General features: G+C 41.8%; 1 protein-coding gene across 1 annotated transcript; it reads left to right on the forward strand.

Annotated features, from left to right (window-relative positions):
- The first annotated feature begins 5,069 nt into the window (after positions 1–5,069).
- Positions 5,070–16,466, forward strand: LOC104827809 (chromosome unknown open reading frame, human C4orf32). Its single transcript, XM_010561062.1, has 4 exons — positions 5,070–5,161; positions 5,550–5,684; positions 12,579–12,687; positions 12,993–16,466. The coding sequence occupies exons 1-4, from the start codon at positions 5,070–5,072 to the stop codon at positions 13,236–13,238; spliced, it is 582 nt and encodes a 193-aa protein (XP_010559364.1). The 3' UTR covers positions 13,239–16,466.
- Positions 16,467–24,102: the final 7,636 nt, after the last annotated feature.

Below are 24,102 nucleotides of genomic sequence, written 5' to 3' on the forward strand. Positions count from 1 at the left end.
TGTGTGGTGGTGTGGTTTCAGGGGATGGCACGGGCTGAAGAACTGCTTTCCAGTGTTGCCTAAACACATTTCAAAATGAAGCTGGTAAAGGTACCGCTTGGGTGGCCACAGGCACACTTGGCTGAGAAACTCTCTTCCCGCTTTTCTCAGGCACAGGGAGCGATTGCGGCCCTTTCTGGCGAGTTGGGGCGTAACATCAGGATAGCAAGGCAGAAATTTTAAATAGGCCATGAGGAAGAAAGAGAAAATCCTTCCTGTTTACTGGAAATGTCACACTGTCATAGTGTGAAGTATTTTTTCTGCATACTGAGGTGCCAGCAGCCGGACAAATAATAAACTAGATTTGGAAATAAGGAGTATCAGTTGCCTTTATTAATACGCATGGAGAATGTGAATATTGTATAACAATAAAAATAATCATAATTTGATAATTAAATGGGAGTATTTTATTTTTATATGTGCAGCGAATACTAAAGCTAGGTGAGGAGTTAGCGGTACATACACTTGCTGCAAACTTTGACTGTCACAGTCCCAGATTTCTCTTGTTCAAGGGAAGCACAGACACGTAGTTTGATTTGGAGGGGCTCCTGGGTCATCAAGCCTAATCACGTGCTGTCACTTTTTTGCTTTCATGAATGTGTCCAGATTTCTCTCAAAATAATTGCCCTCCCGCCCAGCCTCTCTGCTCTCATGGAGGGGCTGTTGCTGAACCCTGGCATTCCGGCAGGCAGGAATCCTGTTTCCAGGCTGGGTCCTTACCTGGAGTCCCTCGTGGAGGCCTGGTGTTGTTGCTGTGTTTGCTGAGGGTGTTTGCACTGTTAACGCAATTGCAGGTCCTCAGCCTGTGTTTTCCTGTTTCGTGTTCTCTCCTGAAGTATAAATTTGTGCGCCACCTTAGTGTTACATGCGATGCAAAAGAAATGGGTCAAAATCTGCTTTGACGATGGTGTAAATTCCTACTTCTCTCAGCTGGTGTAAAGCCAAGCCTGCGTGAGACCAAATCCTTGGGCCTTTTTTGAGAGGTTTTTTTAGGTGACGCTCTGGGGCTGGTAACCTGGGTGTGATTTGTTTTTTCCCCGTTTCCTCCAATGTAAACTCAGTTTGTGTAGGATCATACCTAGTAACATAATGCTAAAAGAATACCTTCCTGACAAGCAGGACCAAAATCATAATCTATACACCCTTTAATATATTTTTAAAAGAGAGTACTCTGTAGGAAAGAAATCTATGTATTTAATGCCAAACCCTCTGGCTTTAATTTTCTGTTGAAGCTTATTACTATGTCAGCAAGGACATGCTTAATGAAATTACTGACAGGTACATTTTTAAAAGAATAGAAGGATATGGTACTAAATGTTATACATAGCCTTTGGAATTCATGATTGCAATAGACTGTAGAATTATGTAGTTCAGTGATTAGATTGAAAAGCTGAACTGGATGATAACGTGATTAATATCCTTTATAAGTTTGCATGCAAAGGCGAGAATAATTGCGCTTACTTCAGTCTTCAAAGCGCTGCAGAACCTGGGTAGTTTCTTCCACCTCTTCTGTATTGCATTGCTGGTGTTCACAAGTGGTATGTGAAGGCACTGAAAGATTCAGGTGCTCCTGAAGCCATGGGAGTAGGTTGCTGCTTCACCCTACGAGTTCACAATTTTTTCCTAACTGTTGATAGTTAGACGCACAAGTTGTCCTGTATTTTCAACATTGCTAGAGTTAAGGACCTCTAATCGCCTTCCCTAACCCACTTTCTAAAATAGGTTAGCCTTTGTCATGTTACTACAGCCTAAATCTCATCAACACCTGTAAATTAAATGACAAAATAAAAATAGAAAAGTGGAACGCGTGCGAGTGTGTAATAATAAAAGGGGAGGCAAAAGTCCTGCATTACACTAGGGCATGAGGTGTGGTGTTAGCAGGAGACACACCACCTGGTCCATCCATAGGGACTTTGGAGCCGAGCTGTGTTACAGCAGGCAGGGTTCCTGAAAGCTGTGGCACTGTGGCTGTTTTCTGTACTGAAAATTGTCTGTCTAGGCAGTAATGGGTTTTAGTCTCTTGTAATCTTAAGTTGAAGGCAATGGCAAAATTCCCAGTTGCTTCAGTGAGGCCAGGATCTCCACCTCGCGCTGGTTTAGGATGCATAGATTCCGAAGTGCCGTCCAACAGCTAAGCTAAAAACAATGCTTCTCTTAGAAAATGTCTAAATGCAGAGTTAATATGTGATACGTGTATTTGCAAGTAGATAAATTAGCTTAGTCACCTTTTCATTGATGTTGTATTATTAGTTAGAACAGCGTTTTATCTCTGTAAGTGGAATATTTTATCTTCTAACAGATGGGTTCAGATTTAGAGGAGCTATTACAGAAGGGTTTTGGTGTTTTCCATTGAGAATTATGTTGAAGAGGTATGGGTGTCTTAACGAAGTTCAAATCCTGAACTTTTTGAGTAAGCTTCCAGTATCACTAGTATTTCTCCAGCATGGAAAGAATGAGCAGAAACAAAACTAGAGGGTAGTAGCAACAGCCTTGTGGTATCCCTCATGTAAATGTTTCATTGTTCATCAGACTGTAGGATGGATGTGTGCCGTGTTGCCTGGAACGGTATCATTCCAGTCCTAAGTCAGTAGAGGCCAAGAATGTTTTAAAGTAAGCTTGTGTGTGTGGAAACTGTGGTGCCTGTCCTGGTTTTGGATGGGATAGAGTTAATTTTCTTCCTTGTAGCTGGGTATAGTGCTATGTTTTGGGTTCAGTATGAGAAGAATGTTGATAACACACTGATGTTTTCAGTTGTTGCCAAGTAATGTTTAGACTAAGTCAAGGATTTTTCAGCTTCTCATGCCCAGCCAGCAAGAAGGCTGGAGGGGCACAAGGAGTTGGGAGGGGACACGGCCAGGGCAGCTGACCCAAACTGGCCAAAGGGGTATTCCAGACCATGTGATGTCATGTCCAGTATATAAACTGGGGGGAGTTGGCCTGGGGGGGGCTGGATCGCTGCTCGGGAACTAACTGGGCATCGTTAGTGGTGAGCAAGTGGTGAGCCATCACTTGGGTCTCTTGGGTTATATTTCACTCTCTTTTTGTTATCTTCCTTTTCATTATTATTGTTTCAATTATTGAACTGTTCTTATCTCACCCATGAGCTTTACTTGTTTTCGATTCTCTCCCCCATCCCACCAGGGTGGGAGGGAGAGGAGTGAGTGAGTGGCTGCGCGGTGCTTAGTTGCTGTCTTGGGTTAAACCGTGACAGTGCCTAAGGCTGGAAATCTATTTCTAATTTATTCCACACTGAGATATCTGAAAATTGTAGGTTTCTCCTGCTTGCAGTTGTTGGGATTTGTTTCTGAACCGAAAATAGTAATACCTGACAGGGAGGGCTTAATCCCAAATGTGTTCTGGCTCTACAAATAATTTAACTCTGCTGCAGAGGTTCATAGCTACAAAATAATATGTGGTAATAACTTTCTAAAAAGTATTAGTGGGTGTTCTGAGGCTTGACAGCATTTGAAGAAAAACAACAACAAAACCCCCCTTCAGACGTATCTGTAGCACCTACAATTGATAGGATAGCATGCTGCTTGAATAACGTGAAGATCCCATTTTCTTAAAGAAAAAAGTATTCTGGAGATAGAAGCGAATAGAAATTTCTTCTCCTTAAAAGGCAAAATTAACAGCTGTTGGTTTTCAGCAAGTCAGTGCATTGATACCACGCTGAACGTACGGTGGTGGATTGCAAGCCTTTTGCTGGGTCAAGCTGACCAGTTTTAGTGGCGGAACCTTGATAAACAAAATCCTATGGAAATGAAGTGTTGCAGGTGTAAGGAGAAGGTGGATTAGAAATTGGTTTTGATCTAGCCTCTATCTAAAATTGCAGCGTGGGTGGGATCAAGTTACAGGACAGTAGCAGGAGGGGAAGGAGGAGTGTAAACAGCAGCCTAAAATGGGGGAGAGAGGCAGCAGATCTTAACGGGGGGGGCCGGGGCGAGAGGCAGGATTCCTCTCCCTCGGACCCTCCCGTGCTGGGTTCTTGTCTGTGACACTTTCTCATCTGGTGCTGCATTAGTGGGGAAATTTACTCCTGAAATTATGGGACTCAATCACAGTTTATCGAGGGAAGCCTCTGTTGCTCTTGAAGCCGTCTCTGCTCTGCACATGCACAAGTTCAGTATCTGGAAAAGTCTTTTCATCTCCTTAACATAAATCCGCTCCTGGTATTTCGAAGTTTGTTCCAGCAACTGTTGATTCTAAACTTGAGTTGCCATAAAAGCAGACTAAAGGGAATCCAGTGCAGTTGCTTTTCTTATGTTGTTGCTTGTTTCTATAGAAACATCTTGTTTCTATTTTGTAAATGGTGTCTGGATTCTTGCTGTGAAATGAACTTTAACCCAATCTTTGTTCTGCAATTTTTTATTTAAACTCCCTCTAAGTATGTCACTTTGATTGGTAGCTGTTGTAAAGCACTTTCGGTATTAAGAATTTTTCTAGTTTTCTTGCATTTGCCTTTTTTTCCCAGAGGAACAAGTTAAACTTATTTTTTTTTCTGTCTTGTTTTTCATCTGGAAGTGAGGTATGATTTTTTTTTTTCCCCCTCATTTCCTAATCTATTAATCTTTTCATATTTAAATATCAGATTAAAATTAGTCTAGAGAACTGAACCCTTTTTTTCTTTTCTCCAGACAGTTGAAATTAATTTTATTGTCTTAATAGTCTGTTGGCTGAGTATCAAGATCTTTTTACTGCTTACATTTACAAGGTCAAATACTAATCGTTAGTTTCATGCTAGCAAAGGACACGAAGGGATACTGTTCTCTTCCTCCTGCAGTAGAAGAGGAAGAAAATCGGAAACTTTATTCCAATAAAATTATTTGCCCTTCTTGGGCAAATTTCACTTTCTTTTAATTACAAGTAAGAAATCCTTTTAAGTACGGGAAGGCAGGGTGAAATCCTGGTCACGTGCCAGGTGTTACTAATAAGAAAACTGTCTGGTTTGCATATGCGGAGGAGTAGGAGGCAGAAAGCCTGCGCCCGGCCGACCCACGCGTCGCAGGGTTTTGTGCTGGTGCCCTGCGATGGGGCGAGGCTGCAGTTCGGAGAAAGAGGAGGCCACGGCCTGGAACTTGCCATTTGCTAAAACTCTCCAAAGCCGGTCCGTGGGCAGTCGGTACGCTGGGCGGTCAGATGGGGCCGAGTACCAGCGAGAGTGGTTAATTCATTCCTCTGGGACTTACCTAACTATAAAATACCTGTAGCTGTGTGTTGGCTGGTACGTGTCCCTGTCTGCACCCAACAGAAGTTGGGCTCTTATTTTGGAGGGAAGGGAACTTGTGGTTTCTTCCATCCTGGTCTCTGTCATCTGCTCGCTTTCTTCTCGTATTTTTCGGTAAGATTGAGCTTGAAGTATTTTCAGTTTTAGTTTGCATCCTCTAAAAAGAGATGACTTTGTGAGGTGCTCTCTTCTGAACGTTAATGTTCCAGCTTTCAAAAATACAGAAGTATTTTTCAGTTTCTCAGTTCCTAAAGTCACATCTCTGGCTTTTTTGACATTTAAGTGCCTATGGGCTTCAGCTATCAGACACACCACCTGTTCCCTGGAGCAAAAATAACCATGACTGGAGTGAAATAGATAGTGAGCAGTTAAATACTGCAGAGGAAACAGTTTACTTGAAAAAAAGGAAAATGTGCAGGTGAGTATGTAAATGTGATATCCCTGTGTTTCTTTAATGTCTCAGATGTTGTTAAACACGTGTTTGCTACTAAACTCAAAAGAGGTTTCTTTTCTATCTAATGTGGAAGTAATTCTCTTAAATATGCCATCTCTTCTTTCTTTCTTTTATAACTATAAATGTGACCGATTGTGATCTGAAGCATGTTACAAGTAATTTGGAGACACTGCTGCTTTTCTGTGTTGGAGATGAACTTTGTGGATACCTTTTTCCCACTCCTCTTTCTCTTTGCTTTCTTTGCCTAGCAGCAGCTACTCAACTGTAAAATCACGAGGTTTTACATGGAGAGCAGTTATTTTCCCAGTCTACTGGACTGTTCTCCTCCATTGCTGGAGTTCACATTTGTGTAATGTGCCTTTTGGGCAGTTGGTGTAAGAAGAGAGAAGACTGATAGACTTGGACTCCGCATGGTGCTGTTGTCAAGTTGAGTGCAGGGTGGGAATTTTTCAAGTCGTCTGAGCAACAGAAGACTGTTGGGGTTTCTTCGATTCATTAGTCATGAAACATAGGAAGACGGATATTATTTGGTTTGTTTTGAAGGATCTTGTACCTTCAGAGTAGTTGAATGGATTTTATTTTTTCTTTAACAAAACATCCTGAATCTTTAGGTGGAGCAGGTCCCTTATGTTCACCCACTCCCTCCTCCCACAGAATGAAGGCTGTTGAACTTCATCCAGTTATTTCACTCAAGTCAGTGACTTTTTTTTCCACACACGCAAGAAAATCACAAACCACGCAAACCATCTCAAGATCCTTACGCTAAGTATGGAATAGTCTGGACCAAGCTGCTGCTTCAGCAGATGAAATGCCTGGAAGGCAAGACCACAACTACACCTGTTTTCCTCACGGCTAGTGCAGTGGTGAGGTTACAGGACTGAGAATCATTGCGATCGCTTCGGAGCCCTTCAGTTTGTGTTCCTCCCAGACAATTCATCCAGCCCACAGCTGCCTTTCCTGGTGGCCCCGCAGCACCTCTCCCATCACACTAGCCGTGTGGCAGAGGGCTGTGTGATGAAGCAGGGCTGTCTTTCTTCCAGGAGGCTGGCAGGAGGCACCGGCCGCAGCTGCTGGAGCAGCTGGGGTTGCTCCTTTCAGACCTCTGTCCAAGGATGAGCCCTGGGAAGCCCAAGTTCTTCTGGCAGGGTTGGCAACCCTGAGCACACAGAGATTCACCTGCACACAGATGTTGCAGTGGTTTGTCACATGTGATCTGCACATGGCCAGCAAATCCACCAGATCCAGCAAGTGTGTGGTGCCCTGAGCGTGGGCACCGGGCTCCATCTCTTGCCGAGGGAAGTGCTGCAGCAGCGGCTGTGCCCCTAAGAGAAGCTGCAGGGACTTCCAAGCAGAGCCTGTTGGCAACGCTGTGTAAGGACATCTAGTCTTTGTGTAAGGACATCATTGATACTGTCCTTCAGTGAGCTAGCGTTGCTGATAGCAGAAAAAAGAAATGCTAAATCTGTGCTTCCATGCTGTTTTGATGAGCCACAGGAGAACAGCTTTCCAAGCGTGTTGGGTAGGTTCATGTCCCCTTTGGATCCATTTGTGTTCTGCATCCTCTGAGGGCTTGGCAAAGTTACTTGGTGTGATCTGCAAACGGTCAGGGGCAGGAGCTTTGTGCTCCCAGCAATTTGAAGGGAAAAGACCTTGAGCTGGCTACATTATACTTAGGAGGTGCAGACAGGGATCAGCCTTAAATGACTGTGAAAAGTTCAGTGCTAACTTTATCCTTCTTTCCTAGGGAGTAGCGTATGAATCATTGCAAAGATGGATTCTTTGCAGGGGGGTATGTTCTGATGGGCTCTCCTGTTTCTCTGCATGGTCAAAACACCCTTGATGGGAAGGGGGTAAGCAAGAAAAAGTTTCTGCTGTCAGACCAGTGTGGAGCGGCCTCTGCTTGTGACTTACCATGTGCTTTCCTGAATTTAGGCAACAGTGAGTTTGAGTGTGGAAGTTTGCCATAAGCAAGGGTAGTCAGTGGTGAGAACACACGTAATTTTGCGTGTTATGTTGATGACAAACATAATTGGTGAAGCCACAGCCGGATGTTTGTTGGGTTTAGTATGCTGAGTTTACTTTACCTTCTCTGTTGTTTTAACGCTAGTCCAGGAAAACATTCAATTACACAGGAGGTTTTTTGTCAGAAGCATTTCAGGGATGTAGGAGTACTAGCTGTGGTGGAAGTGGACAGAACTTGAGCTTAGTATCTCCTCTGCGACCTCCTCAGAGACTTTAATTCTGAAAAAGGTCCTTTTATGGCATCTTGCATCTGAGAGGGCACGTAATGGTTCTCCTTAAAGCATCCAAGCCCCTAAGCCCTTTGGTCATAACAGCTGGGTAAATTTCGTTACAGTTTCCATAGTAAAGTTCTTCAGAGTGTGGATCTTCAAGTTCTGATTTTCTGCCAGTAAACAGTAGGAGACAGCAGGCAACAGCTTTGCTGATACAAATGTGCCAGTTTGAATAGGGAGGGAAATTTTATAACACTAAACATCTGAAAAGACAAGAGAAAACTGGGTGCTTGGTGGGAACCCTCAGGTACTTCAGTAGGCTTGTGAAGAACATTGTTTGTGCATATGTACTGAGCAACAGGACAGATCAGACACTTCCCTTTCTGTTCTATATGATAACTCCATTTTTAATTTTAAATAATTTAAAGTAAAAAAATAGAAACCAAATATGAAATGGAGTATGGAGTACTGTGTCCAGCTCTGGAGCCCCCAGCACAGGAAAGACTCGGACCTGTTGGAGCAGGTCCAGAGGAGGGCCATGAAGATGATCAGCGGGATGGAACACCTCTCCTGTGAGGGAAGGCTGAGAGAGTTGGGGTTGTTCAGCCTGGAGAAGAGAAGGCTCTGGGGAGACCTTATTGCAGCCTTTCACAGCTTAAAGGGGGAGTATGAGAAAGATGGGGACAGGCTTTTCAGCAGGGCCTGTTGCAGTAAGACAGCGGGTAATGGTTTTAAACTAAAAGAGGGCAGATTCAAACTAGATGTAAGGAAGAAATTTTTTACAATGAGGGTGGTGAAACACTGGGACAGGTTGCCCAGAGAGGTGGTAGATGCCCCATCCCTGGAAACATTCAAGGTCAGGCTGGATGGGGCTCTGAGCAACCTGATCTAGTTGAAGATGTCCCTGCTCATTGCAGGGGGCTTGGACTAGGTGATCTTTAAAGGTCCCTTCCAACCCAAACTATTCAACAATTCTATGAAATATTTTTAAATGACAAAAAAAAAATTATTACACTATATGAAAGCATTTAAGGAATATAAAATGAAAAGGCAATTGAGGCAATGAAGCCATACACAGTGGTTTGTATAAAGGAATCTGCTAGTGTAATTTGCTCTAAGGGTTTTGATGATGCCAGTATGTCTAAAATAAAATCACTTAGATGTAAAATTAATTTAAATTACAGTAACAAGTAATTCATTACAGCAATTTGATAAGAAACATTAGGTTAGGAAACAAATGCAATCAGCATTTCTAATATATTCTTTTTTTAGCTTCATTCACACAGGAAAGTCCCATTCTCCTTTCGCCTTCAGGAATAATCCCATATGTCTGTATCTGGTGAGTCTCTTTCAGCCAGTTGGAGGAAGGAGGGGAGGGAAGTTGGGGAGACAATACTGCTGTTCCTTCCTTTTCAGGAGACATTTTGGGCATCCATCTATATCCATCTAGATCTCTGGCGGCACTTCTGCTCCCCAAGCCCCTCTGAACTTCTTCATCACTCTTGTCTTTCAAAGAGTGAGGGTAGGCAAACAAATTAGTGCAGATGAAGTAGACAGACCTCTCTTAGGTTCCCTCCTGCATTGAGGCAGATGAAGTCTGGGGGTGCCCCCTGCGTAGTGCATGTTAGCTATGAGGAGAAGAGCTGCTGTAAAGGCCTTGAAAGCACGTTTTCTCTGGGGCTAGTGCAGGTAAAGAAATTCCCTCCACTCTCTCTTGATACACAAAAAATTCTTAAAAGTTATGAAACCAAGGCAGTGGCATTGATTTTTAAAACTACCAACTTTGAAACAGAAACTTCTTTTGCTTTTAAATGAGGAAGTTCTGTTTTGTTGGAGGCAGGGGCTGCTCAGAATGGGTACATTCCTCTTTCCGCATTTTTATGTTATGGTAGTGTCTGTCTAGCTTCAGGCTGATTCAGCAAGATTTATTATGAAGACAGTTCTATGGAAATTAAGAGTCAGCAGGGAACTGTGTGCTTGGTGAAGACAGACAATTTCTAAAAACATTTAGAAAAGTACTTTTTGGGGGGGAAAAAAAGTATTTCGTTCTAAGGATACGGTTTGAGAGCTACTGGCACAGATGCAGGACTGTACACTGTTTCTACTGTTGCCCTGAAAATTAGTGAGAGAACTTCTAGCTGCAATGTTAAAGCTTATTTAATTTTTTTTAGCAGTTCGGAGTATTGTAACATTACTGCTGTTTGTCCTAATGGTACTATTTTAGCTACACCTCTGAAGAAACATATTTGTCCAGCACGTGAGATATTATGCAATAGTAAAGAAAAATATGTCATGTGTGTTTTATGGCTGATCATCTGTTTTAAGCTTCACTTGTTTTTTGCTGAGTTGCCTGAAGCAAGACGTACTCAGCCTGAATTAACTGAAGCAGACTTTGAAATCTTGAGAATTTCCATGATCATTCTGAAAGGTTTTGTAAGCTCTTGAAAATATTTGGAAAAATAACTTGACACTTGTTTTGTAATTACATACTTGTCAGTCTCCATGTCTAGAAGTTTTTCATAATCACTTTTGGATTTCGTGAATCTAACCTTGTTTGAGAAGGAGAGGGTGAGATAACATCTTGCTTTAAAAAAAAATAAAAAAGACCTGGGCAGCCTAAGTAAGGTGGTATTTACTCTGTAACCTGCTTTAGAGACTCTGCAACTTCTTGCTGTTATCTTATCAAAGCAGAGTGGGGCTGCTAGGGAAATCCCATGTCTTACAGCTGCCTCATACCAGGAGAGACGTCGTCAGCGTGGACAGGTACAGTTAATCGTGTTTAGCTGGCCCGGTGAGATGGAGCTGGTGGACACGTGCCTGCTGGCGGTCTCCTTGCCAGCGCTGCACTCTGCTTGCTCTGTGCAAAGGCTTCCAGGACGTTGCTGAGTACCATTAATAATCCAGAGGCAAAGAAGTGATTCGTTTGTTTTCCCTCTCCTAGTTGCACTGGCCGCTGGCTCAAAGCCTAAGCTACTTTGCTAGAAAATACAGTGATTTCTCCTGCACACATTGCCCGTTTCTCTCAGAAGTGGTCTCCGTGCCGCTTGATGCGAGCTGCGCGCTGAGCCCCTCCGCCGTCATCCTGTAGGCATGTGTTCCCTGGGGTCTCTGCATGCAGGGAGCAAGCAAATACATTTTCCCTTCACAGCACATCCTTTCTCTTTTCCCTAATCGTTGTGATCAATATACCACTTAGGCTAATAGTTTGTTTGTCTTCCTGTGTTCTGTGGGAATGGAGGGATGAGCGTTCCCTTAATAACACTGTGTCCCCGGGTGGCAAGGCCCCTGCCCTGCCGAGTCTGCAGGAGCTCACAAGAGGTTCTGCCTTTCTTGAGGAGACTAATCTTGAAAGGCTGGAATTAACGAGGCATCAACATTTATTTGAATTAAATAAAGCACAGCTAAAGCCAAAATGCTGAAAATTGGGGTTTCCATATCCAGTGAGGGGGAGAAAACAACCTGGGCCTGAGAAGCAGGCGGAAAAGAGGCAAGGCGGTGCCTGTCAGCACGGAACCTCCAGTACTGCAGTTCTCCACAGTCAGGCTCCTGTGTAGGCCACAGAAAAACTGAACACAATATTCGTTACTGTTTAGGCTTCTTGCACCCCTCCCTTCCTGGGATTCAGTACTGAAGCTTAAACCAAAATCTTTATGAATAAGCAAATAAAAAAATGTGCAAGCACACACAGCTGAGGGACCGTAGGGGTTTTGTTGGGGTTTTTTTCAGTAGCGGCTGTGGTGCTTTACCCAACCCTCATTCAGTCAGAAGGTTCTGCATCGTGGCCTAAAGTCTGGCCTAGAAAAAAATATACGAGCTTCCTTTGGTCTTTGCTGGATGTTTTTTCCATGGGAATGGGAGTTCACTTTATTACTTGCTCTCTAATGGAGAGCCTGGCACTGCTGTGGGAGGGAATGTCTGTTTCTCCACCGAGACCATGCTGTATAACCAGGGACATAGAATAGCTTTCATCCTTGAAGAAAGAACTAAAGATACATGTTTGCTTTGAATCCAGGAGTAGACGAATTGCACATAGAGTTTGCAGGCAATTTGTTGGACCTATTGACTGAAATATTGATGAGTACCTGCCGCATGTGTTTTCGTTGCTGCCTAATGGAAGGATTAGAAAACTCGTGTTCATCATCTTGAAAGCGTGTTCTCCCTGTCGTACCCAAACACAAGGCAATAAGGTTTTGTGCAAAGGATCTCTGGACACTGGGGAAGGCGAGATGGGATTTCAAGCTCTAATCTAGTTGCAGTTTACATGTTGAAATAGTAACATGTTTTCTGCAGTGATATTTAAATATGGCATCTTCATCTAAAGGTGTGCATCTGCCTTCCTATGCATTTGCCCCATCGTTTTTCTTTTAGGGAACAGTACAGAACTTGTTTCCCCTCCCCTTTTGCTTCTTTGTACCACCACTTTGCATCTGTGTGGTCCTTGGGTCTGTCTGCCTTTGCCTGACTTTCACAGCTTTCTATGCCAATGTGGGGATGGATGTTTGCCTTCTTCCCAGTGGAATCCAGTGCCCTTCTTTCAGTGGTGATAGCAGCCCTTCAGTTCCCTTTGCTTTGGTGTGAAATAGTTCATGCTTAATAGTTTTGTATTGTTCTTGTGGTTCTGAAGATACTCTGGAAATAATTTACAACAAATCTACTTCAGTCACATCCCCTCCCTGAAATTACAAGCATCTAATTCCATTTTGGTTGCCCTGACATCCACGTTGCACAGACAGGTAAGATGTATGACCTACAGGAGAGCTTTACCCCTCTAGAGTGGCATTTGGAGGGGTGACAGGCTGTCATATGTTTGTAATATCACTTCAGATGCCCCAAGTCTGGACAAGTGAGTGTCATCCTTAACGTTGTACTGAAGTCACAAGATACGTAACACTTTCAATTTCTTGATTTAAGGAGTAGCTTTATACCACGTATATCTTACTTTTACACATTTGAATAGAAACAGCTGAGACTCGTTCAGAATCACAGTAATAAGAATTGATTGTACAACATATTTCCTAATTTTGTCTTCTGTCCGCAGGTCCAGCAAGAACCAAGAAACCACACCACAGAACCTGTAATAGATGACTATAAAAAGATGGGGACTCTCTTTGGCGAACTGAACAAAAGCCTTATCAGAATAGGCTTCACAAGGATGTACTTTGGAGAACGGATAGTAGAACCTGTAATAATTATATTCTTCTGGCTGATGCTCTGGTTTCTTGGCCTACAAGCTCTTGGACTGGTTGCTGTTCTGTGCCTTGTCATTATTTATGTACAACAGTAAAATTTTATAGATGCTGTTCAAATTATGTATTTCAACACTGTCACTATGTCAGTGGATTTATGTGTTTAGGTAAATGGGTGGCATATCAAAAGCTGCAATGCTTCGAATTGCATTTCACTGAACTTCCAACATTTGGGGTGAGGGGTGCTAAAATTATGCATATTAAGCAAAGTCAGCAGTGCCCTACTACATCTTTCAAGGGCAAAAAAGGAGATGTTTGAAATAGAATGATGTCCAATGTACTGTTCTCAGCACTCTTGGGGCCTTAGTCCAAGGATTGTCTTTTTGTTCCCCTCCCCCAATGTTCTTGCTTTGTATAGTGAAAATTTCTTGTCTGGTTGTAAGAGAACACTTCATGCAAGTGTCCTCTTTCACTGTTGGGGGGGGGCGCTTCTGTACTGTTTGTTCCCTGAATCTGCATAATTTGCTAGGTTTTTGCTGAAAACCTAAATCTGCACAAGGGAGGTTTGCTAACAAACCTACAATGGCAAATATTCATAAGGTGAATACAACTTCCCAACACAAAAGCACCTTTGGTTAGTTTAGCTTATAGCAAGCTTTCCCCCAGGAAACAAGTTATGCCAGCAAAATGCTTTTATACTAATACTAGTGACTTCACACAAGGCTTCAGCTGTTGTTTAGGAGGAATCGCAGTCCTATATTGGCCAAATGGTCTAATGTAGCTCTGCCTTGTTTTTGGAAACATACTCGGCTCCTACTGCTGTTTTTCTTTCTTTTGTTTTATATTTGCTCTTTCCCCCAGCCCTTGTTCTGAAGATAAATACTGGGATAAATATTTGGATAATTCATGGACTTCGTAGGTAGTTACAGCTGCAGTGTTGGAGAGTTGCCATTCCAGACGGCAATGCTAGAATATTGTCTGCTTCCTCTGGGTCGTGTGTGAACCATCTGAACAACCAGATATGTATCAGACCAGATCTCTTAACGCTTCCCTTATTTGCTGCAGCGTGGACCCAATACAAGCTAGAAGCTTTGCATACATAAGCAAATCAGACCTGTTTCCTCATGCAAGGCAAGAAAGTAGTTGAAATCAGGTGGTCATTTTATTTAGTAGTCTTAACTGGTTGATTTCCACATGTGGCAACAAAAATGCATATCTATAGGTGCATATCATGCGCAACACAAATCAGAGGATAGGATATATACATTCAAGAGTAGGTGCAAAATTCACTCTGGCTCCCTAGGAGCCACACCAGGGGTATGTTGAATATTTCCAAGTTGAACCTGCTCGTTTAAAGCAAAACAGTAAAATGAGACAGAATCTTTACAAAATAGGCTACCAATTTAATATTTGCCCTACATTACTTTCAGTAAGAAACTTAATTGCAAAATTGACTTCATCTATGGTGGAGTGCGATTATACATTTAGTGAAAGAGATATAATAGAAGATGTGAAATTTACAGAAAACTACTTAACCTTTTGCAGTGACTTTTTTCCTAAACATTTTTATACTAGCAGAGATCAACAATAGATTAGTTGAAAATGCTGTCTTATCCAGAGACTTTTGAAGTTAAGGGGAGCTTCTTTGTGTTCCCAGTCCTGCAACTGGATTCTGAAGGCTGATTTTATGCCTACATGGATCATGTTGGTTGCTGGGCTCTATTTCCAGGACCCTTGGCCCCAGTCCTTACAGATTTTCCTATTAGTGAAATAATTGTTATTTAGGGCAGTGAACGTGAAGGCCCAGCTCCTCTATAAAGCCTCTATGTGCCTATAAACGCCATCTGTAGACATGTCTCTGTGCTTTTCTAACGGAGGCGTAGTTACCTTCTGAGAAGCCAGGTCTCCTCTCCAGACCTTCACATGATCTTGGCTGTGGATCCCAGATGCTCTGCTGGACCGGCAGGGCTGCGGGCGAGTGGGACTGAGGCTCAGCTGTGTGTTTAGATGGCAGCCGGCATTGAGTGGCACCTTGTTAAATAGTTACACTGGTGACAGGGAAATGTTTGACAACAGAAGGTGATCCTGGATACAGGGGTTTCTTATTCACAGCTGGAAGCCCCAGAGCAAACAGCAAGTACAGGCTGAACTCAGAGGCAGGAGCTCTGTACTCACAAGTGCCTAGGGGTAAACTTTAGTTTTGTTTCAAGAAACTCAGAAAGCAGAACATCTGTTTACACCTTTGCATCTTTGTATAGATATAGTGGTGGGTTTATGTGTATTCTTCTCTTGTATAAGGGCTGTACTACGAAAGCATCTTGTCATTTAAAAAAAAAAAAAAATCCTTCCTTTCTTCCCACAGTCAAGTCACTGTTCAGAGGATCTCATCCATTTCCTTTTGTCCTGTAGGAAGAAGTGTCTCTGTGATATCCTTGTGGCAGTAATACTCTTGTGTAAAGAGACTGTGCTGTGAGATGGCATGTATTATTTCCTTGAAGTGGTGATTTTGTTCTGTACATAAGGAATCGGGAACAATGCAGCAAGGGTGTGACTGACAAGTTCAGTGAGGACATTGTTTATATGCATGTTACCTTTTAGTATGTGCATAACTATGACTGTTTCACTCAAGAAGTCATTTCAGTTGTTCTTTCAATGTTCCATGTTTGTATACAGGTAGCTTTTGGAGTGTGTACAGTGAATGATTTATATGGTTTCTCTTAAGGGTAACTTAATAACATCTTGTCCTTCACAGAAGTTTTTCATTTTTAAAAACCTGAAAAAATAACCCTCCTAATGGAGTTAGGTTGACTGAAAATGAAAAAAGAAAAATAACGTATTGCATGGAAGATACCCCTCACCTGTTTGGTTTCATACATTCCATTGTATATAAGAATTTGCACTGAATCATCTGTCCTAATTTTGTGCTATTGCTATGATTTTCCTGTCATTTGCAGGAAAGGAAAGAGCAGTCAAGGAAAAAAGGGGACTAGGACAGAATCAGATGGAAAGAGTTGGAAAATGGAATGCAGTGAAATGATGCATATGTGTGTCAAAAGAAATCTGATCATAAAAGTGTGCCAAAAGTGAGAGGGGAATGGGTGAACAGTCCTTGCATTGTGTTCTTCCTTCCATCCAGATATAGTTCCAAGGCAGAGGAAGCACCAAACATTCAAAGGATGTCCCTAGCTAAAAGGCAGGTGGTTAATATATAAAAAAAGACAATTTCACTGTTGTCTATATAGTAAAAATTGATAATGTTATTTATATTGGTATATGTGATTATTATTGTTGATAGAACTGAAAGCACCTTTATGCATCTGTGTGTAGGACTGTATGAAGGAATTATGTCCCTTAAATCTGTGTTAAACAACAAATTATGTAATTCCTGTTGGTCAGTGTTAAAATATTGAAAGCTTTTTACATAACAGCTGTTTTTTAAAGGATGGACTCTTCAGTACTGTTTCACACCTGCCAAATGCATAAATGCTTGAACAACTGTGTACAGAGAAGAAACTCTACGTGTAGGAGAATCTTGGAGAACCCTGTTTGAACTGAAAAATCATCACATCGAAACTGTCCATATAAAAAGGAAAAATCATATTTCTTAAAAACTCTGTATTAAATGAGTCCTATGGAAAGCACTTTGTTATTCTTTCTAATAAAAAGTATTGCCATCAATGGGAGCTGTGAATTCTTTGTGGTGCTTTGTTCAAGGTTACTTGACTCCTTTCAGAATTTCATGGTAGGCCCAGATGAAACGAGGCAGCGTTCAGATATCCACTGAAATCCGTTAACTTGCAGCTAGTGGAGAAATAATTGCAGTAGAAGAGCTGAATAAACTGTGTCAGGTCTCTGTGGTTGAGTATGCAGCAAGTTACGCTGAATTAAAAAAAAAGTAGTAGAGATAGATGTTAACAAATAATGGCAACTTTATGGTGTAAAGTAGCTTGAATTTCACAGCATATCTATTTTGTATCCAGAGCAGCCTCTGAACCAATCAGATGTGGTCAGAGGTGTGAAAAATCCTTTAAAGTGACAATTGCTGTGCCACAGAAAGGTTTGGGTGTTTTCATTTGTGTTTTTTTTAAATATGCGTAGAACAGCATATGGTGTCTAAATAAATGCTCTTCAAACTGTTCATTCGTTTTTTGTTTTTTTGTTTTTTTTCTCCCCAGGTCAGAAGAGTGGTCATTCTGCCAGATCCAACAGACACCTAAATGTATCTGTGTCGCTCAGGCTGCACAGTGAGTTAAGCAGTATAGGTTTCCTAAAAGTAGCAAAGTTGAATTTTGGTCCTTCAAACTCATACTGGTGGTTGTGCACAAATAAGTAAGGCTCACTGCTTGAATAAATTCAAGCCTTCAGGTTCTATTTCTGATAAAGTATCTTGGTCAGGCCTTTTATAGGGTGCATGCAAATTCAAGAACAACCTGGCTTTTGACTCTTTGATTCTTTCTGTCCTGGGCTTTACTCTATGTTTTGGAAGTTTCTTTCTTAGCCCCTCCCCTCTGCCAGAAATGACAGCTTTATCTATCCTCTTTTTACTTTCCTCCTTTCACTCTGTAGCATTGCCTTCTCTAGGGCTCTTCTCTTAGAACAGTCTCTGTGCCAAGGGTTCAGGCTTTTTTCATCATTTAGTCTTCTTAAAAGCTACCTAGGCAGAAAAATCTATTTTTAGTTGGATATTTTGTTTTACTGTGTGCCTGCTTAACACCAGAGGGGAGGAAATCAGAGGATTTTAAAAAATACATATATGCTGGGTAGTCACTTCTTTTTTAGGGTGTAGGGTAAAGAACTGTTGGTAGATTGGCACCAGGATTTTGAGAATAGGTGGTCAAGCAGCATGTGGCTTAGGCTTGTTTCAAGCTTACACAGGCAGGTAGACTGCTAACTTCCCCTTAACTCTTGCAAATACCTCAGTTTCTTCCAAGAATGTCTCCAAATGCATATAAAATCAATATTCCTTTTGCACTCACTCTGAAGAAACTGAGCTTTCATCAGCTGTTTTATGTAGAGGAACCAAAAGGAGATGAGAATGGGAAAGGGGAATTGGAGTTACAATAGTGTTTTTAACTTGTGCGCAAGCTTGTGGTCTTTTCAAATTTTAGTCTTGTATTATCCAGATAATGTTCTTGTCTTGTATGCAGTTAATCAGAAGTCTTTATATCAGCCCCAGCCTGTATATTTTTCCCAATTAATACGGAAGTGAAACAGCAGAGATAATATATGCTTTTTCCCTGAAGAATTTATTAAAAACAACTCCCCCCCTACCCCCAAGTGGCAGGAGGGGTTTGACAGGATAAAGCCCTTCTGATGAGAGGAGCTGCTCTTGGTGTAGCCTCAGGTGAACTGGCTCCTTCCCAAGGTACAGCAGGCTACCAGGGTGCTGGGGAAAACATCTTGCCCAGCCCCAGGCATCACTGAAATAGCAGGAGTCCAAATGGCATGGAAGGGGAAAGAGTGTTACACCACAGTCCAAGGGATTTGATTGGACAGTGTTTGAGACAGAGCTGTTACGGAGTACAGCGTCTAGGTTTTATGTTCATTACATGTAAGTTAATTAAGCCCAATTGTTTCTTGGCTTGGCCTGGCACATCACCTTGTGTTCAGAATGAACACTGCTTGCAGCAAATGTTTCTGCTTCTGGAACCTGTCTGTGTCTGCCTAGGCATATTTTAGACGTACCATTTACTCTTAGTTGCATTTTAAAGCCTTACAAGGGAAAAGGGTTCATCCTCCAGTCCTCATTTGGTTGAGGGTTTAATTAATATGTGTGAGAAGGGAGCCAAATTAGTCACTGGCAAACTGTTGAGGGCTTCCTTGTAGAAGAAGAAGCTGTTAACTGATGTGCGGGTGACAAAGGTACAAGAGATGTGGGTTTGCATGCTGTCCAGAATGGGTGGTGGAAATTGACCATTTTTCTGTCCTAATTCACAAATGAATTATCTGTTTTCTAATGTAGCGATCTTCCTCAAGCTAGCTGGAACATACTTCCCAGGTACAAGAGGTCTGTAGCAAAGAGATGAATTATTAGGTAAGGAAAATCCTTTGGCAACCAAAATCCTGTTCTGTAAGTATCGGACATTGAGAAGTCTCTTCTTGACTTGAATGAGGTTTGAGCTCTTTAGTGCTTTGGCTTGTTAATTCCTTATCTTGAACATTTTACCTGGTTGTCCTTTTAAGTCATTCTTTCACTGATGTTCTTTCTAAAAGCTGTTAGTTCAAAATCCTTGAAAGCTGCTCCTCTGTCAATAGCTGTTACCAGCAGGGCTGAAGATAGCCTGCGCATACAGGATGGCAGGTCACAGGGAGAGACTGGCGTGTCTTTAGTGCTCCCTGGCTGGTGTCAGAAAGCCTTAAAGCAGGTCTCCAGCATTTCCTTTGCTGTCACTTTCTGTAGTCATGCATCTTGTTAGGTGCTTAGCGAGAGCTGACATTAGCCAAGTACCTCATTTCCTCAGGCATTTGAGTCTTCTGAGCTTGGGACTTTTCTGCTACTGAACAGACTCTGCCTATCCTCTCCACTGGGCACCCACAGAACCGCCCTTCACTTCTTGTTAAGAGTGGAAACATACTCAGGCATACTGCGGTCATGTCCTCACCCTAATAAGATTAGGAAGAGCGTGATGATGCAGTTTTCCTGAGAGAACAAACATTTCTATGCCTTTAAGCTGACTTCATTAAGTCTGTGAATCTTCCTGTTGCAGAGAGGAAAAAAAAATTAACAGTCTTGAGTCTGTTGCCCATTTTTGATGCTTAGTAGATAAGAGAACCAAAGGCATGCAAGTGTTTGAATAAAAAATTTTTCATTTTGATTCCTAGTTTCTTCATTCCATCTGTGATTAGAGAGATAAGAAGGTATTTGACTGAGCTCTGTTAGCAATGGAGTTAACCTGACTCTAAGTTAAGTTAACAAATTCTTATCCCAGGGTCTTCAACAGGTACATACAAATTGCTGTATTTTTTTAGCTTTCCTTCACAGCCTCCATTTTTTTCTCGTGCTAATGCATTAGTCTAGCTTTTTTTGGCTTTTTAACATGTTTTGGGGAGAGTCTGTTCCTTGCTATGCATATACCTCAGTGGAGATGGGACTGTTGGACAATTTAGCATCTTGACCCTGCACTCGGCGTGGGTTTCAGCATTGTTGAGACCTGTCTTGTCAGCTGGGCTTTACCAGCTGGGGGGATTTCTGTGCGAAGAAGCAAGTAGGTTTTAAAGTCTAGTTAAGGCTTGAGATGATTAATAGAATTTACTTGAGCAGTGGTGGCTATGCTGCAGTTTCCCAGGAGACTAAGCAATGTGTTGTAATGACAGTGTTTTGCAAGGGACTCTAGAAAATAAGCTAAAGACTCCGTAAAAAGACTTCAGGTCTTCATGAGCAACTCTGCTATAAATGCTCTGTTCTTCCTTTGTTACTAAAAAAAAAAAATCCAATGCATTTTTAAATCCTCCACTGAAATTTTGAGACTGGTAGCACAGATCCTTTTTGACACTACCCTTCTCACATCTTTTCTGAAAGCTTCCTGACTGCCACCTTTATTTTTTTTCCCCTCCAAAGCCCTGTGTAATAATACAGACAGTAGAGGAAAAAAGTGTGGGTATTGCCAGGTAGAAGGCACTTGCTTCCAGTGTAGTGGTAGTGCAGGCTGCTTTTTCCTTCCTAAGTGCTTCAGACATCTCCCGGGGAAAATCAGAACCCATTTAACTCAGAATCAGCTCTGCTTCAGTATAATTATATATGCTGTTTCTTTTTACTTGCATCGATGAGTAACATTTAAAAGCAGGTTTCTGACTGAGCTTATTTGGGTCTGCTGCTGCGTTCTAAACAACCCCCACTGTAGGAGTCCCTAAAGGAAGAATTTGTCCTGCATGCCTAATTGTACTGCTTTTGCACAAAGTCCCCTGGGTTAAATTCAAATCATAATGGAAGGAGCTTATTCCAAACCCCAGCATAGCTCTTGGTCCCACTCCTCTAACTGGTCTTGTCCTTTTATTCTCCTTTAAGAAGCTGTCCAAAACCCCCTTGCTGCAAAATCACTGTGAAAATTCAAAGGGGGTTTTCAGCCTGCGATAACCTTCTCTGTAACACAAAGTAAGTAAGTCATGAAGAAGTGTGCCAGAATTGAGACGTTTAACTGTCATGGGATCTGATAAGAAGCAAAAAGGGTTTTTGGCGTTTCCCATAAAACACTGAAGTAGTGAAATCTTTAATTCCCTCCACTTTCAGCACTGTTAATGATTTATTTGCTACATGCCTGGTAGGTTTTTTTTTCATGTTTGTGTTCAATGAACATTAGAGTTAATTTTTATCTCCTGAGTAGTGTTTGAGCTATGACATTTTCCGTCTTGACATTTTTGCGCTATGTTTTTATTCAGTCACATCATTGTCACTCCTGATGAAAGCTTGTTAGATGCTGCTGTTCACAGGGGATAGAGGACAGCAGTCCTGCCCTTTCTAGTCCTGCCTAGAAAAATGTCCTTGTGTGTCACCTGTGTCAGCCTGGGATCCAAGGTGTGTTTCCAGCGAGGCTTATACCATGCTGGGTTTGAAAAGCAAACCTGCATCCTGGGTTTTCTGCACTCTAGGAAAAAGCCCCTTGGGACTGTTTCATGAGAGTGCTGTTTCAAAGGCTAATGTGTTTTGTAACAGAAGTCACCCACATCTCCAGTGACCTTAAACAGGGGAAGTGGTGTGCTGCCTTTCCTCTGTCTCTCTGCCGGTGTCTGGGCAAGGATAATTTTGGCACTCTATGGAATTGTAAAGCCTTTACCTAGATTTTTGATTGATGGTTTAAGAGGAATCCTTTGCCAAGTGCATAGTTGTATGGACTGAAATAGAACAGACTCTGAACTTTAAAACCAAACTAAGCATAGGCTTCTGCCTTTCTCCTTTGGGGCTTTTTATAAGGAATACATAGAATAAGTTCTTTCTCAAATAAAGAAGTAGCATCTGAACTATTCATTTGTAAAATGAAAATACAGTGAGTCTTTAAATAACACTTCTCATTCCACCTCCTGGGACATCCTGGGGTTTCCAGATGTCTTACAGCTGCCTGAAGAGCTGTGCTATGGCCTGTTTCCTAGCAGTGGCTGGTTCAGCAGCTGAATGCACATGGGCGTCTCCTGTGTGTTTCTGAATCAACATTGTTCATTGCTGAATTCTGAAAAGCATTTTATCTTGTGGAGGAGAAATGGAGCTTACTGTATCGAATATGTACACAGGCACAAGAGTCCACGCCTTTATTACTGTAAAAGCACTCCACTGAAAAATTTAACAGTTAATAGTGCCATACATTGGGATGATCATCTTGGTCATCTCTTCCTGCTTCAATGATTTTATTAACAGCAAAAATTTGCAAAACCATTCTAGTGTTGCAGTTCACAGATGCGTAATATCTGTTACCTTTCCATCTGGCCATTGAGCTGCCACAAGCAAAAAACTTACTAACCCTTGGATTTGTTCCTTTTAGGAGTGTCCGCTTCATATTCTGCTAGTAGTAATATATACGTGAATGGAAACCACTGTATTATTTAGGCTGGCACTACAAAATCCAGTCTGAAATGTCTTCACAAAGGATTTTTAAAAAGATACTGCAGGCAGTATATTAATTTATGTAGGATCTTATTTCTTGAAACATAGCTCCTTCATCTCATGCATCATGGAAGGGGCTGCCTCCTTCCTTGAGCTGTGCCTGGCATTTCCCTGGCTCCCATTCTGGTCCCCAGCCCAGATGCAAGTACAGGGTTGTGCACTTCTCTCTTTATCATAGTCACATAGAACTGTTCTTGAAAAGTGTCCTGCAGATACAAAACAAAAGCTCATGTGAGGATGGGAACAAATCATCAAATTACTTCAAGGATCACAAAGAGGGGTGTTCAGCAATGAAAGGCAGTGACATTAGAAACCCAATAGGTACAACTCATACAAGCATGTTATTTGTCAGTTTAGAACAAAATCAGCTGTAGATGACTTAAAATAGGACTGGACTGATGCTGAGTTCTGGGTGGCCTGAAGAGCTATTGGTTGTGTAATTACATTGAGCTTTTATTTGGTTTGTGTATGTATGTAGGCTGTGTTGTGTATGGTCTCTCAAAACATCTCCATCTCTTCTCAGCAATGCACAGGTTGGACGCGTGCGAGCCAAACTGCAAATTTGTCCTGGTTCTGAGAAAAGTCTTCTGTAGTGCCTCTCTGCATCAGTTCAGTCACTGTTTTCTCCAAAAATTAACTACTCCAGAGCATTTTTTGAATACTTTTGGACCCTTTTAACATGCTAAAACATGTTCCTACTTAGTCTCAGAAGAGCCATTTCTGTTCTTCAGAGGGGGTCCCTGCTTGTTTGTGGTCAGTGCAAAGCAGGAACCAAGCTCTGCAGTAGCATTAACTTGTGCTGGATGCAGAGTGTCAAAAAAGGAATTTCAATTATGTATGTGCCTCATGGCTCACTTTTGAGCTTATCTTCAGCAAGCTCAGCTTTTTTGAGCCTGGTGCGATCATAATGGGGCTTTGACACTTTCATATGCAAGTCTTCTCCTTTAAGAAACAAAATAAAAATAGCTTTAAGCCTTTTCCTGTATTTGGCTTTTCCAGGAAGTTTAGCACTTTTGTATCTTTTGCTTGTGTTTCCTAGTTTGCCTTTTGAACAGTGAAATTGTTGAACCAATCGCCTGAAGCCGACTCCTTAGAGTTATTAGGAAGGTGCTGTGCTTTTCTAAAATTGCTTACTTGAGACTTCCCACATGCATGCTCTATGTGGTATTTCCATAATAGAAAACTTACCTTATTCACAAAACTAGATAAAATATAATGTGAATTTATTTCTTAGAGCTGTATATTTTTGATAACTGATTTCATAGCCAGGAGAAATGTGGCAGATCTAGCCTACCTGTAAATCAGTAAAGTAGTTACACTATGTGGGTAGAAAAGTGTAAAATAACTCAAACTAAGACAAGGCAAATGAA

This window comes from Haliaeetus leucocephalus, unplaced genomic scaffold (assembly GCF_000737465.1).
Source record: "Haliaeetus leucocephalus isolate CR32 unplaced genomic scaffold, Haliaeetus_leucocephalus-4.0 Scaffold140, whole genome shotgun sequence".
Taxonomy (NCBI): domain Eukaryota; kingdom Metazoa; phylum Chordata; class Aves; order Accipitriformes; family Accipitridae; genus Haliaeetus; species Haliaeetus leucocephalus.